The 13,444-nt window shown below is 38.1% G+C and overlaps 1 protein-coding gene across 1 annotated transcript; it reads left to right on the plus strand.

Moving 5' to 3' along the window:
* The first annotated feature begins 242 nt into the window (after window positions 1-242).
* LOC128856373 (uncharacterized) lies at window positions 243-12,484 on the plus strand. The gene is made up of 10 exons (XM_054091673.1): window positions 243-1,073; window positions 1,136-1,361; window positions 1,427-1,848; window positions 1,911-2,062; window positions 2,134-2,350; window positions 8,770-8,931; window positions 8,989-9,177; window positions 9,244-10,146; window positions 11,656-11,879; window positions 11,953-12,484. The coding sequence occupies exons 1-10, from the start codon at window positions 243-245 to the stop codon at window positions 12,131-12,133; spliced, it is 3,507 nt and encodes a 1,168-aa protein (XP_053947648.1). The 3' UTR covers window positions 12,134-12,484.
* Window positions 12,485-13,444: the final 960 nt, after the last annotated feature.

The raw sequence follows: 13,444 nt of genomic DNA on the forward strand, positions 1-13,444 counted from the left end.
AAACAAAGACTTACTTTCAAACGATTCTTACTTACTTGCATTTATTTGCTTTTACTTGGTCTCCCTTTAAAAAATGTATTTACTTGCAATTAACAAAATTGCCATAACTACGAATGTTGCTAAGCTGCTTAGTAGTTCCTTCGCTTTATTGACTAAACATTTTTACATAACATCAAGTGAGTTGCCCGCAGAGGTGGCACAGTTTTAGTTTAGTTTAGTCTATTCGGAAAAACAAAAATCGCATGAAATTCTTTCTGAAAAGATGTTTGCGCAAGAAGCCAGAGGAAATGAAACCAGGCGCCATACTGGACGCCGTCATTTCGCAATCCTCGCCAACGGCCAACAAATGTCTACTCTACAAGCTGGCCGACTACAAGCGTGGTGGCGACCTTATTGACGCACTCAATACCGGCGGTTTGATCGCCGTCGAACAATTGATACGCGAACAGTTCGGCATTTTCATGTACAACGATGGCAAAGGTCAGGTGATCAATCGCGCTGAGTTTCTGCGTTGGAAATATCGCGACCACACTGAGGTAACCATACCGATTGAGGCTTCGCTCTCGCGCCACGATCCACTCGGCAAGTGGGAGGACCACAAGGCGTGCTGGCAAATGCAGTTTCGTGGCGCACTCGGCGAAAGTCTACTACACGTACTCATCATTTGTGATTCGAAGATACACACGAAGCTGGCGCGTGTGCTGATACGTGTATTCCCCAATCTGGCACAGGATGTGATGGAAGGTGAGGAATATTTGGGCGCCAGCGCGCTACATTTGGCTATTGCCTATAGCAACAATGAGCTGGTGGCCGATCTGATAGAGGCGGGTGCGGATATCAATCAACGTGCCGTGGGTAGTTTCTTTTTACCACGCGATCAACAGCGTCGCAATCCCGCCAAGTCGACAGATTATGAGGGACTGGCATATTTGGGTGAGTATCCGCTAGCGTGGGCGGCTTGCTGTGCCAACGAGAGTGTGTACAATTTGTTGTTGGACTGTGGCGCTGATCCGGATGCACAGGACTCCTTTGGCAATATGATACTGCATATGGTAGTAGTGTGTGATAAGTTGGTGAGTGCGGCGGTGACTAATCGGAGTAGTGCCTCGAAATTATGTAAGCTTATTTTCGGTAGGATATGTTCGGCTATGCTTTGCGTCATCCAAAAACGCCAGCTAAAAATGGCATCGCGAATCATGGTGGTCTTACACCACTAACGCTGTCTTGCAAATTGGGGCGCGCTGAGGTATTTCGCGAGATGTTAGAGCTGTCAGCGCGTGAGTTCTGGCGGTACAGCAACATCACTTGCTCTGGTTATCCGCTCAATGCCTTGGATACTTTACTGCCGGACGGACGTACTAGTAAGTAGACGGAGCTATCTTAGGACTGTTGTCCGTAACACCTTTAAACCTTTTACTACTATCAGATTGGAACTCGGCGCTCTTCATCATTCTGAATGGCACCAAAGAGGAGCATTTGGATATGTTAGATGGCGGTATAATACAACGTTTGCTAGAGGAGAAGTGGAAGACATTTGCGCAAAACCAATTCTTAAAACGTCTACTCATTCTAGTAACACATTTGGTTTGCCTTTCAATCTCGGTTTATATGCGGCCAGCTCATGTAGCGGATGATGATGAGGACGAAGAAACGCCGACGAATGGAAATGCAAAAGGCTCAAAGACCGTTGAGCTCGCTGAGGAGGGTGCAGACGATGACTACGATGTGCAGACAATAGTGCGATATTGTGCTGAGTTTGGTACCATCACGGGAGTGCTGAGCTACGTTATCTTCCAGCAGGGCGATGAAATTAAAAATCAAGGCTTGCCGGCTTTTCTAAAGCAATTGGTAGGCTACTTGCAATTTAGTTTCACAAACTTTTAGATAAATTGAATTTTTTTTCTTCCCAGACCCACGCTCCGGCTAAGGCTATATTTTTAGTTTCCAATCTGTTAATACTTGCCTGCATACCTTGTCGCCTGATGGGCGATACGGATGCCGAGGAGGCTATACTCATATTTGCTGTGCCAGGCAGTTGGTTTTTACTGATGTTCTTTGCTGGGTGAGTGGGGCTAAGAAGCCATCTTCTAGCGTAAAGGATTGCTGAATATTTTTTTCTTACTGTCTACTTAGAGCTATCCGCCTCACTGGTCCTTTCGTCACAATGATCTATTCTATGATTACGGGCGATATGTTCACTTTTGGCATTATATACTGCATTGTATTGTGTGGGTTTTCCCAGGCCTTCTACTTTCTTTACAAGGGACATCCACAGATTCAGTCGACTATGTTTAACACTTTTCCAAGCACATGGATGGCATTATTTCAAACTACGTTGGGAGATTATAATGTAAGTTTTTGATAAGTCTGGTTTTCATGAAAATTAAAAAACAAATTTGGAAGAGGCATCCTTTATGTCAAGTTGGCGCAGATCATAGAAAATATGGAATTACCCAGTAGGAGATCGCGAGTGCTTTATTGCCGGTATATCTTAAAAAAGGGCTGATAAAACATGGGAACTCGACCCGATTTAAAAATACAGAAAATGAAGTTAATTGTGAAGATAGTACGACTTTCCAATATGAAGAGAAATGAAGGAAATAATTAATGAAGGGCTAAGGAAATCAGTATAGAATCACATGGGTGCCTAAACATATGCGCATAAAGTATAGCTGAACTAGCCAAAAGAATTGGACTGAGGAAAATAATTAATTTTATTTACCAAAGTGTCATTGTTTCGGTGTTTTCAAATTATCTTTATATCAAACTGGGCTCAATTTAAAAATTGTAATCCTTCGAGTATAAAAGGAGGTATATGAAAGCACCTCGAGGAAATTTCTCAAATTCAGATAGCTTTCGCAAATAGATCCATGTCAAGCGATGCAATTACTTTAGATATGTTTGTGGATTCATCTAAATTGTTTTGTTTGTTGGCTTGAGTATAATGAGAAGTTAATTAAGAAATTTTGAAAAATAATTATTATATTTTCTTAATATATAATTTTTTTTATATATTTTTTATATCTGTTCCTTGTTTTATACGTTTGTTTTTCATATTTTAGAATTTAAGTGGATAGTTTCTATCCATGTCTATTAATATTGGGATTCTTACAACCTTTCGAGTTATATTTGATCGATGTGTAAATGGAGGCAATGTACGAGCAGTAGTTTGAACTCATGTTTAAAGGGGTAGTATGGTATTTTTTTTTTTTCATTTTTTTTATTTTTTTTTTTAATTATTCTATAACATCTTAAGATTATTGTGTGAAAGTTTGAAGTGCATTAGAGTAAAATTGACAAAGACACAAAGGATTAAGTATCTACCTCTCCAACCGGATTTCACGCTGCCGAAACTCTTTAAAAGCGTTTTTCTCACACTTGCCTTTTTTACGGTCGGTGTCCACTGTAGATTCATATCTACTGCACCGATTCTTTTCAAATTTGGTTTTTTTGTTTCTTTACTTTATTGACGAGGTAATGACGTTGAGTTTTTTTTTTTTTTTAAATTTTGTCATATTTTAAAACAACAAAGTTTTAAATTTTTTTTATGAAAAATCGGTGTTTTGACTTCAAAGCGCTTTAAAAAATTAAAAAAAAAAAAAAAAAAAAAAAATTCGACGTTGTTACCTGCGAAACTTTATTAGCTGATGAAATAAATTTGGTTTTTTGATTTTAGTTGATCCAGTAATGAGTTCTGAGGGACACCGCAATAAAACTTTTTTATGAGACGTCCGCGAAGATTCGCTGCCACCAACTCATTTCTTCATAAAAATCAATGAAAATTTCACACAATATTCTTTAAATATGACTTTATAATGAAGTAATTTTAAAATTTTGAATAAATCAACTGTGTCGACAAAAAAAATTTCGAAAAATATGCTTGTTTTACACCGAATTAACCATACTACCCCCTTAACTTAGCGCTTTTTAAAAATATAAAAAAAGCGGAGGTGTTTTTCCCAAATAACAAAGAGACAAAACGAAATTGTCTTCCCCAAAATTTTAAAAATATCAACAAAATTGATATTTTTTTCAAAATTATTTGTTTTTTTATAATTTATGTACAATATTAATAACTTTCTAATGACAAGAAGAAGAAGAATATCCCATCATCAACCAACTGATTGAACCTTATCGGTGTGGCTTTAGACCTGAAGTCTTGGAAAAGACCCATGAAAGGAGAATCGACACCCACCATCTTTTCGTCGACTTCAAAGCTGCATTCGACAGTACGGAAAGGAGTTACCTGTATGCCGCGATGTCAGAATTTGGTATCCCCGCAAAACTAATACGGCTATGTAAGATGACGTTGCTCAACACCAGCAGCCCCATCAGAAGGAAGGACCTCTCCGAGCCGTTTGATACCAAACGAGGTTTCAGACAGGGTGACTCGCTGTCGTGTGACTTCCTTAACCTGATGTTGGACAGGATCGTACGAGCCCCGAACTTATTGCTCAGGCACAATATTTTATAAGAGCGTACAATTGTTCGCGTATGCCGATGATATTGACATCATCGGCCTTAACAACCGCGCTGTTAGTTCTGCCTTCTCCAAACTGGGCAAAGAGGCAAAGCGAATGGGTTTGGTGGTGAACGAGGACAAAACGAAGTACTTCCTGTCTTCAAACAAATAGTCGGCGCACTCGCGTATCGCCACCCACGCCACTGTTGGCAGTTATAATTTTGAGGTTGTAAAGGACTTCGTATACTTAGGAACCAGCATTAACACCGATAACAATGTCAGCCTTGAAATCCAATGTAGAATCTCTCTTGCCAACAAGTGCTACTTTAAACTAAGTAGGCAATTGAGTAGTAAGGTCCTCTATCGACGAACAAAACTAACACTCTACAAGACTCTCATCATGCCCATCCTAAGGTATGCCGCAGAAGCGTGGACGATGACAACATTCGATGAAGCGACGCTTGGAGTGTTCGAGAGAAAGATTCTGCGTCAGATTTTTGGACCTTTGCACGTTGGCAACGGCGAATATCGCAGACTGTATGAGCTTTACGACGACATAGACATAGCGCACCGAATAAAGATCCAGCGGCTACGCTGGCTGGGTCATGTCGTCCGAATGGATACAAACGCTCCGGCTCTGGAAGTATTCGATTCGGTACCAGCTGGTGGTAGCAGGGGAAGGAGACGACCTCCTTTGCGTTGGAAAGATCAGGTGGAGAAGAACTTGACTTCATTTAGTGCGTCCAACTGGCGCCGGTTGGCACGAGAATGAAACGACTGGCACGCTTTGTTAAACTCGGCCAAAACCTCGTAAGCGCTTATCGCACCAATTAGCGCACATAACTTCCACGCTGACGATCTGCTTGAGGCAGCTTTTTCACTAGACGAAGTTAGCTCTGTGCTAAACAAAATTAAATTAGACAAAGCTCCAGGGATTGATAGAATTTCTTACGAGTTCTTAAAAAATGCTCCCGATACTTTCATTACGTCTATGGCAAGTGCTTACACAAATCTTCACGGAAAATGCAAAGTAGACGAGGGCTTTAGAACCAGCGTAGTTTTTCCTATCTTCCAAACAGGAGATCCTGCCCTAGTAGGAAACTACTGAGGAATTTCATTCAAGAACTGCATTGCTAAAGTTATGATGGGCATAATTAACGAATGAATAACCTCTTGGACTGAAAGGAACAGTATCTTAACAAGTAACAAACGAGCTTCAAGCCGGCTTCAGGAGGAATTACTCCACAGTCGACAATATATTCAATAAAGCCGCTATTGTCCATTTAAAAGAAGAAAAGAAGAAAGTTTACGCGTATTTTGTCGACTTTAAAGCGGCTTTTGATAGAGTTTCAAGAAACACCTTGATATATAAGCTACACCATATTGGTCTTGCAACGAAACTAATGAAAAGTTAATAGAGAATATAAACAGTGATACAAAAATAATTGTATGGAATGGCTCAGAAATTTCAGAATCAAACAAACTCAGGCGTCAAACAGGGATGCTTATTGTCGCCAATACTATTTGCTCTTTACATAAACAGATTACATGAAAGCTTAGAAGGAGGATTAAATATATATATATAATATAATTGGCGCGTACACCCTTTGGTGTTTGGGCGAGCTCCTCCTCCTATTTGTGATGTGCGCCTTGATGTTGTTCCACAAATGGAGGGACCTATAGTTCTAAGTCGACTCCGAACGGCAGATAGGGGCGACCGCTATTAGAAAAATGGTTTTCTTTAATTTTGGTGTTTCACCGAGATTTGAACCTACGTTCTCTCTCTGAATTTCGAATGGTAGTCACGCACCAACCCATTCGGCTACGGCGGCCGTCGGAGGATTAAATATACAAGGGTAAAATATTAGACTTCTAATGTTTGCGGATGATATCATTTTGTTAGCGGATCAACCAGGCAAACTACAAGAGATGATTAATAACCTTGAAAGCTACTGCAACCTGTGGAATCTTAAAGTACACCGCTCAAAGTCTCAAATAATGGTGTTCTGAAAAGGTGGGAAACTTAGTAAAGAGGAGAAGTGGTTTTATAGTAAGGAAAAATTACTGACTGTGTCTCGATATATCTACTTAGGAGTGGAAATAACACTTCAGATGAATTTAAAAAAAAAAACATGTTGAAAGCTGCAGCAAAAAATAGTACTAATGCTTCGTGGACTTGTCTTTTAAAAAAGAAAGAAATACATACTTCTTTTGGAAACCGGCATGCTAGAAAATCATTTGTTCACTTTAGAACTGTTCCTTATATATGCACAGAATTTTCTTTATGCACTCAGAATATCGGCTGCCACATTATCTATCCAAAATTGTTATAAAGAAATAAGTCTTCTGGATTAGAGATTTAAAGAACTTGTTTAGTAAAATCGATGTCATTTCGCGAATAGACAACATACAATCAGAAAGCTGGAGAGAAGATGCAAAATTACTTTTAACAAACCACAACCAGACTAGGATGAATGTTTACATACAAAAAGCCTTAAGTACTAGTAAGATATATAAGAAATTTGATTGGTCAAAAGGTCTGGTTTATTTAAAAAAAAATTATATAGGATCAAACATGTGGATAATGAGGGCTAGAAATGACATGGTAATTTTAGATAACAACAGATTTGACACAGAAAATAAAACTTGCGCAATGTGTAATTGAGGCGGCCTTGAACACATAGCACATTTCCTGGCGCGCTGCCCAATATTAACCCTTAACTGGTATCGTGGGGGCCGCGCAGACCCCACGCGTTTTATTTTTTTGAATTTCTTAAAAACTACGCATAGTACGCGGCTGCCATTTTGGGTAATCTCATTACGTCGCGACACGCGGCGGGTGTCGGACGTTCGGCGCTGAAGCTTTTACCAGAGCGGAGCTACGTACGTTGCGGGGGCCGTGCTGACCCCACTATACCCCCACTATACGTTGAAATACTTATGTTTTAGTTTATTTTTTCAAAGTTGATTTTATAAGAAATAAGAAAACATACATATGTTAGCTAAAGACTTTCGAAATAATAGTTTTTTTTTATTTTTATAGTGGTAAGAAAAAAATACCAAAAAATTGTCCAAATTTTGTGATCTCTTGTAGTAAATAAGTTAAAAGAAGTATATGAATAAAAACTTATTAATTTCATAAAACAAGCTTGTTATTTGTCCTATCAAAATAATTCTTGAAAAAAATTGTAGACATTTGTATCCTAGAATCTAATTTTAATAGGGGGCCGCGCGGCCCCCACGATACTAGTTTCGTTAGTCAAATTTACGATACCAGTTAAGGGTTAAGAGAATATAGAAAAGTATTTTTCGGAAAGTTTACCTTAAATGATCCACAGCTGATTGAGGTTCTCAATGGGGAAAATGATCATTGGGATAAACTTTTGCGATTCATTAAATATGCCTCTAGATACAGAGATTACTTAATAAAAGGGTTTAACTGGTTTTAAAAACCGGAAACCGAATAATTGTTTTGTACGAAAAATAAATCGACAGACGGTTCATGCCATTGTCGTTAAATTATTGTAAATATTTATTTTTCTTAATATTAGAATAAGTAAATTTCAAATTTTGTATGTTTTACTTTCATTTGCAATAAATACTAATAACTTTCTGTCCAAAATAACATTTTTATAATTTATGATTAAATATTTTTTTTACAAAACGATATTGAAGAATTACTTAGTTTTCTTCTAAAATTATTTCTTTATAATTTTTGTAGATATCAATTGGGTGTTTCTTTCAAAATAATATTTTTTTATACAATAATTTCTGTATTAATGTATTTTTTTCATAAAATATCTTTTTGTTTTTTATAATTTACGAATTAATTTGATTTTTTAAAAAAATAAGTTTTTTTTCTTATTTCTATACTGTAATTTTTGAAATAATTACTTTCTTCCAAAATGATATTTTCATACAATAATTTATGTATCACTAGATTCTTTTTACAAAATATTTTTAATATTATTAATATATTTTTGTTACAAACATTTTTTTTGATAAATAATGAATTAATTATTTTTTTTCAATAATACTTGTTTTTATAATTTATGTTGGTATTAATGAATTTTCTTTCCGAAAACATTCTTTTATAATTTATGAGTTAACTGATTTTGTTCCGAATTTTTTTTTTTTTTTTTTTTGCAGTACTTGAATATAATTAATAAAATAAAATAAAATAAAATTTTTAGAAAGGATATTTTAATCTAAATCTTCAAAAAGGATGATTTAAAAGGGTGAAAAAGAACCAAAGATATTCAGTCAGTAGTTCTTACATCCATTTTCTATTTTTCTCTTTTGCATAGTACCCCGATTTGAACAATACCACATATCCGAACCTGTCAAAGACGGTGTTTGTAATCTTCATGATATTTGTGCCCATACTCTTGCTGAATATGTTAATCGCCATGATGGGCAACACCTATGCCCAAGTCATCGAACGGTCCGAGAAGGAGTGGATGAAGCAGGTAACAAGCGTCGCTACCCAAACAGAATCAATTTTATAGATGAATGAGTTTTTGCAGTGGGCAAAAATCGTAGTGACATTGGAACGTGCGGTGCCACAAGCCGATGCTAAAAATTATCTCGAGGCCTATTCAATACCATTGGGACCGATTGACGATTCTGGCTATGAAGTGCGTGGAGTAATGGTGATCAAAAGCAAGGCAAAGACCAGAGCCAAGCAACGCAAAGGCGCTGTATCGAATTGGAAAGTGAGAGGCACTAATTTTCGAATAGTTTTTTTCTTTTACACAAATAAATATTTCTTACTGTTCCAGCGCGTTGGGCGCGTAACATTGAATGCACTGAAAAAGCGCGGCATGACGGGTGAGCAAATGCGTCGCTTGATGTGGGGACGTGCCTCAATTTCCAGTCCCATCAAGATAACCAAAAAGAAGCTTAAAGATCCTTATAACTTGAATCCGCAAAATGATCTGACAAGCGCAATGGATATGCTATCATTCGCCAATGATCCAGCATCCAGTGCAGCCATAGAGCTACGCACTTCTCTGTCGGGCTCTGGCGCTGACGGTAAACTAACAGAACAGCAGCAGCAGCAGAAAAATCAGCCACCTGCACCAGACCCCCTACGTGATTTAATCTTTCTTGCCGATCGTCGTCCCGAAATGCACGATCCACAATATTTTGTTGGATTGCAACAGTTGGCAAATCAAGCCTTGGATTTGGTGGAGCAGACAATGGGAATGCATCCGATAACAACGCCAGCCATTAATGCGTTGCTGTTGTCAGCTGCAACTGACACAACAGCAATTGTAACGATGGAGATGACAGAAACAATTGGCAACATGGGCACTACAACTGAATCAACAGTTCCGACTACAACTGCAACTGCAATAACGAGTGCGGCTGCAGCCGCAGTGGCTGCTCCTACTGAGGATTTGGTCACTCCACTGGGCGCAAATTTGTCTACGCTATTCCAGGATCCGAAAGATATTGTTGATCCACAAAAGCTGCAAGATTTTCTAAAAATGCTCGCTGAGATCGATACTGAGGAGAGTGACGGTGGCGGTCGACCAATTTTGGGTAAATTATCACTTTCGCGGCGTACGAAGAGCGCGCTGTCGAAGGCTCAAATTAAGAAGGAGTCCATTGGCGGTAGTCCGAATAAGCTGATACCATCGGTGTGGTCTCATACCATACCACAGGCTGAAGAGGAGCTGGTGAGTATATTTTGGAGGTTGTCCAATGCGATTTATTTTAATAGATTCTGCGATTCGATTCTAACATCTAAAACTAACCACTTGTTGAACTCGCAGGCCGATATGTGAGGCGATTTTTGATGGATTGTCGCAGTTTCTAAACTTTTAAATTTATCTCCGTCAGACAGTTGTAAAAATTGAATATTTAGAAAATGAAAATTCTTTAAAGTAACAAAAAGTTGAGAGATACAAAAACTTAAAGTGCACTTTAGTAAAGTTTCAAAAGGCATTTTTCAGGATACGCTAATGCTTTAAGAACACTTAAAAGGGAAAAATTAATATACTTGAACGGAAAAGTTGAGAAAATAATGAAATTTACAGAGCACTTCAAAATGGGGATTCGTGTACCCATTTTGGACTTTAAAATTAGGAATAATTTAACAGCGAATAATTGAGAAAAGTGAAGTTTCAAATTACTAATCATTTTAAAACGTACAGTGTAGGAATTGTTTCGAAACTTGAGAAAGCGCAAATACTTAAAGGGCACTTTGAAGTTAGGAATAGCTTATAGGCTCACTTAATTGGCCATATGAGAAAACAGTCATACCCTACCTCCTACGGGAATGTTTAAATAAAACAAAACAGAGCTAAATTGTAGGCAAATTTATTTTATCTCCTTCAAAATATGACCCGCCCGAAGCAACACACATTTGCCAACGTTTGACTCAGTCCTCCATGCACCCCTGGTAGGCCGACGAATTGATGGCCTTCAGCTCCTTCGTCGCATTCTCTTAGATCTCCTCTATCGACTGCAATCTTCTTTCACGAAGTGGTAACTTCAACTTGAGAATGAAAAAGGAGGCGCACGGGACCATATCAGGTGACAACGGTGCTTGCACGATGGAATTTACTTGGTGTTCGGTCAAATAATCCAGCACAATTTAGGCTTGGTGCGATGGCGCGTTATCAGCATGCAAAATCCATGAATTGTTACCCACATTTCCGGCCGTTTGCGACGTACAGCATCTCTCAAACGCCTGAAAACGATTAACTAACATTCTTTATTGACTGTGTGACCCTATGGTAGGTACTCATGGTGAACTGCGTCTTGGAAATCGAAGAAAACAGTCAACCCGGTGCTTTTTGATCATAGAGAATGCAAATTAATTATTTTGGGGCTTATATTCTGAAAAGTTTTTGTGAGTGCTTTATGACTTCATAAAGTATTTTAAATCGTAATTCTTTTTTCATTAATGTTGAGAAGAAAATGCAAGTCTTCTCTGGGAAACAACGGCCCGATTATTTCGAAGTCTATTACTTAAACTTTTGATTATTTTGGTTTCATTGTCAGCTTTTTTTTAATTTTTTTATTATTTAAATGGCTACTAAATTGTCCGCAAATAAAAGTTCTCTATACACATCACCACAGTCATGTCTTATATAATCTTCCCATTGCTTTGATGCATAGGACTTACGACCGTTCATCCCTGTACAAATTGCGTCCATAATTATTGCCCTCACAAATTTTAGGAATTCAACTTCGAGGCTGCTCTGGCCGAAGAACACATACTCACCATCGAGCAGGAGCCTGAGGTAGAAACCGAAACAGGCAATGAACGAGACGATAGCGAAGATTGCCCAACAGCGGAGGAGGTGCATGCAACCATGAAACAATTCCACCTGCGTAAGCGTCAATACCAGCAGGACGACGCAGCACGGCGAGCGAAAAGTGCACGTATCAAACGCAAAAATAGGTCGGCGATAATGAAAAGTTTGTGGTAAGAAAAAATATTCATTTAATTTTGCACCTTTCTATTTCATCTACAGAATTTCGCCTGAACAATCTAACGATGGCGATGAGGGTAGCGGCAAGTCAACGCACCCACGCGGTGCCTCAGCGCCAGGCCGCAAACATCCTGTGGACGAGCGGCTGTCGCCTCCAGACCCACTGGAGCCGTGGAGTACGCGCGAATTGCAAAATATCAACAAAATATTAGCGCGAAAGTGAAAGAGAAAACAGTTCGGTTGTTTATTCAACGTTTTTGTATGGTTTAATTTTTGGTTTGCGAAGCTCACAAACGCCGTAGGTGTTATTATTTTTGCACAGTATGGAAATTGCAATTTTAGCTGCTATTATAAAAAGAAAATCTGTTAAAAATGCCTGCGCAAATATAACTGCACACATACATGCATAGATGGAATTAAAACCAAACTCTTATGTAGCTGCCACAGTTTATGCTACACTAAATTGCTGTTTTTTAAGCCAACTCTCCTAAAATTTACTCACACAAGCAAATATAGAGAATGTATGTATGTGTCTATGCATATGCAATACGTTTGTCGTGCGTTGTAGTTGTACTTCCAGTTAAAATTGTTGCGCCGAAAACTTTTTAATTAAATTTCTCTACACACACATACAAAAAAGTCTTAATTCAATTTCTTCTTAGCATTAAATGTGTTGTTGTCTTAGGATTGAACTTATAATGGGTGCTGATTTTCACGGCAATAAAACCTTTCCTGTTTTTTGAGTTTTCTCCCAATGGGTGTGTGATCGCAGGCAAAACATCAAAATGTCAAAATAGCGGAAATAGTCGAATCCAAAAATGCCGCAAATGAAAATACTAAAAAAATTTGTTTTTGCTTAAAAGTGTGCCAAAAACGCGAGTGAAAAGGAAAAATGGTAATACAAGTCGCCACCTGCAAACCAAAAAAACCGTAAGTCAAAATTGCGAAAAAATTTGGAAAATGGAAATTACAAAAAAAATTATTTGGGCTATTATTTAAAAAGACTACTCTAAGCCAGTGGAAAAATTATAAAAAAACATTTGGAATCAAAAAATATTGAAAATATCGAAAATAATTTCGAAATACGAACTTCTAAATATCTGGTGCGAAAATCCAATAATGGAAACGACGTATGGAAGAACGCCTGAAACCAAAATTACAAGGAAACAAACTAAAATGTCGGAAGGAAAGAAATCGAAAATGTAAATGTTGAAAAAAAATTTGTATAAGCTAGAAAAACGGACCTGAGGCACCTACAGTTTCAAGCCTATTCCGAACGGCAGATATTTTTTTCATGGCAGAAATACACTCGGAGGTTTGCCATTGCCTGCCGAGGGGCGACCGCTATTAGAAAAAACGATTTCTTAATATTTTGATCTTTCACCGAGATTCGAACCGACGTTCTATCTGTGAATTCCAAATGGTAGTCCCGCACCAACCCATTCGGCTACGGCGGCCGCCTACCAAAAATACCAAAACTATCAAACAAAAATTAAATAAAAAATTTGGCAAATGAGAATTACAAAAAAAAAAG

The sequence above is a fragment of the Anastrepha ludens genome, chromosome 3 (genome assembly GCF_028408465.1).
Source record: "Anastrepha ludens isolate Willacy chromosome 3, idAnaLude1.1, whole genome shotgun sequence".
NCBI classification, from domain to species: Eukaryota; Metazoa; Arthropoda; class Insecta; order Diptera; family Tephritidae; genus Anastrepha; species Anastrepha ludens.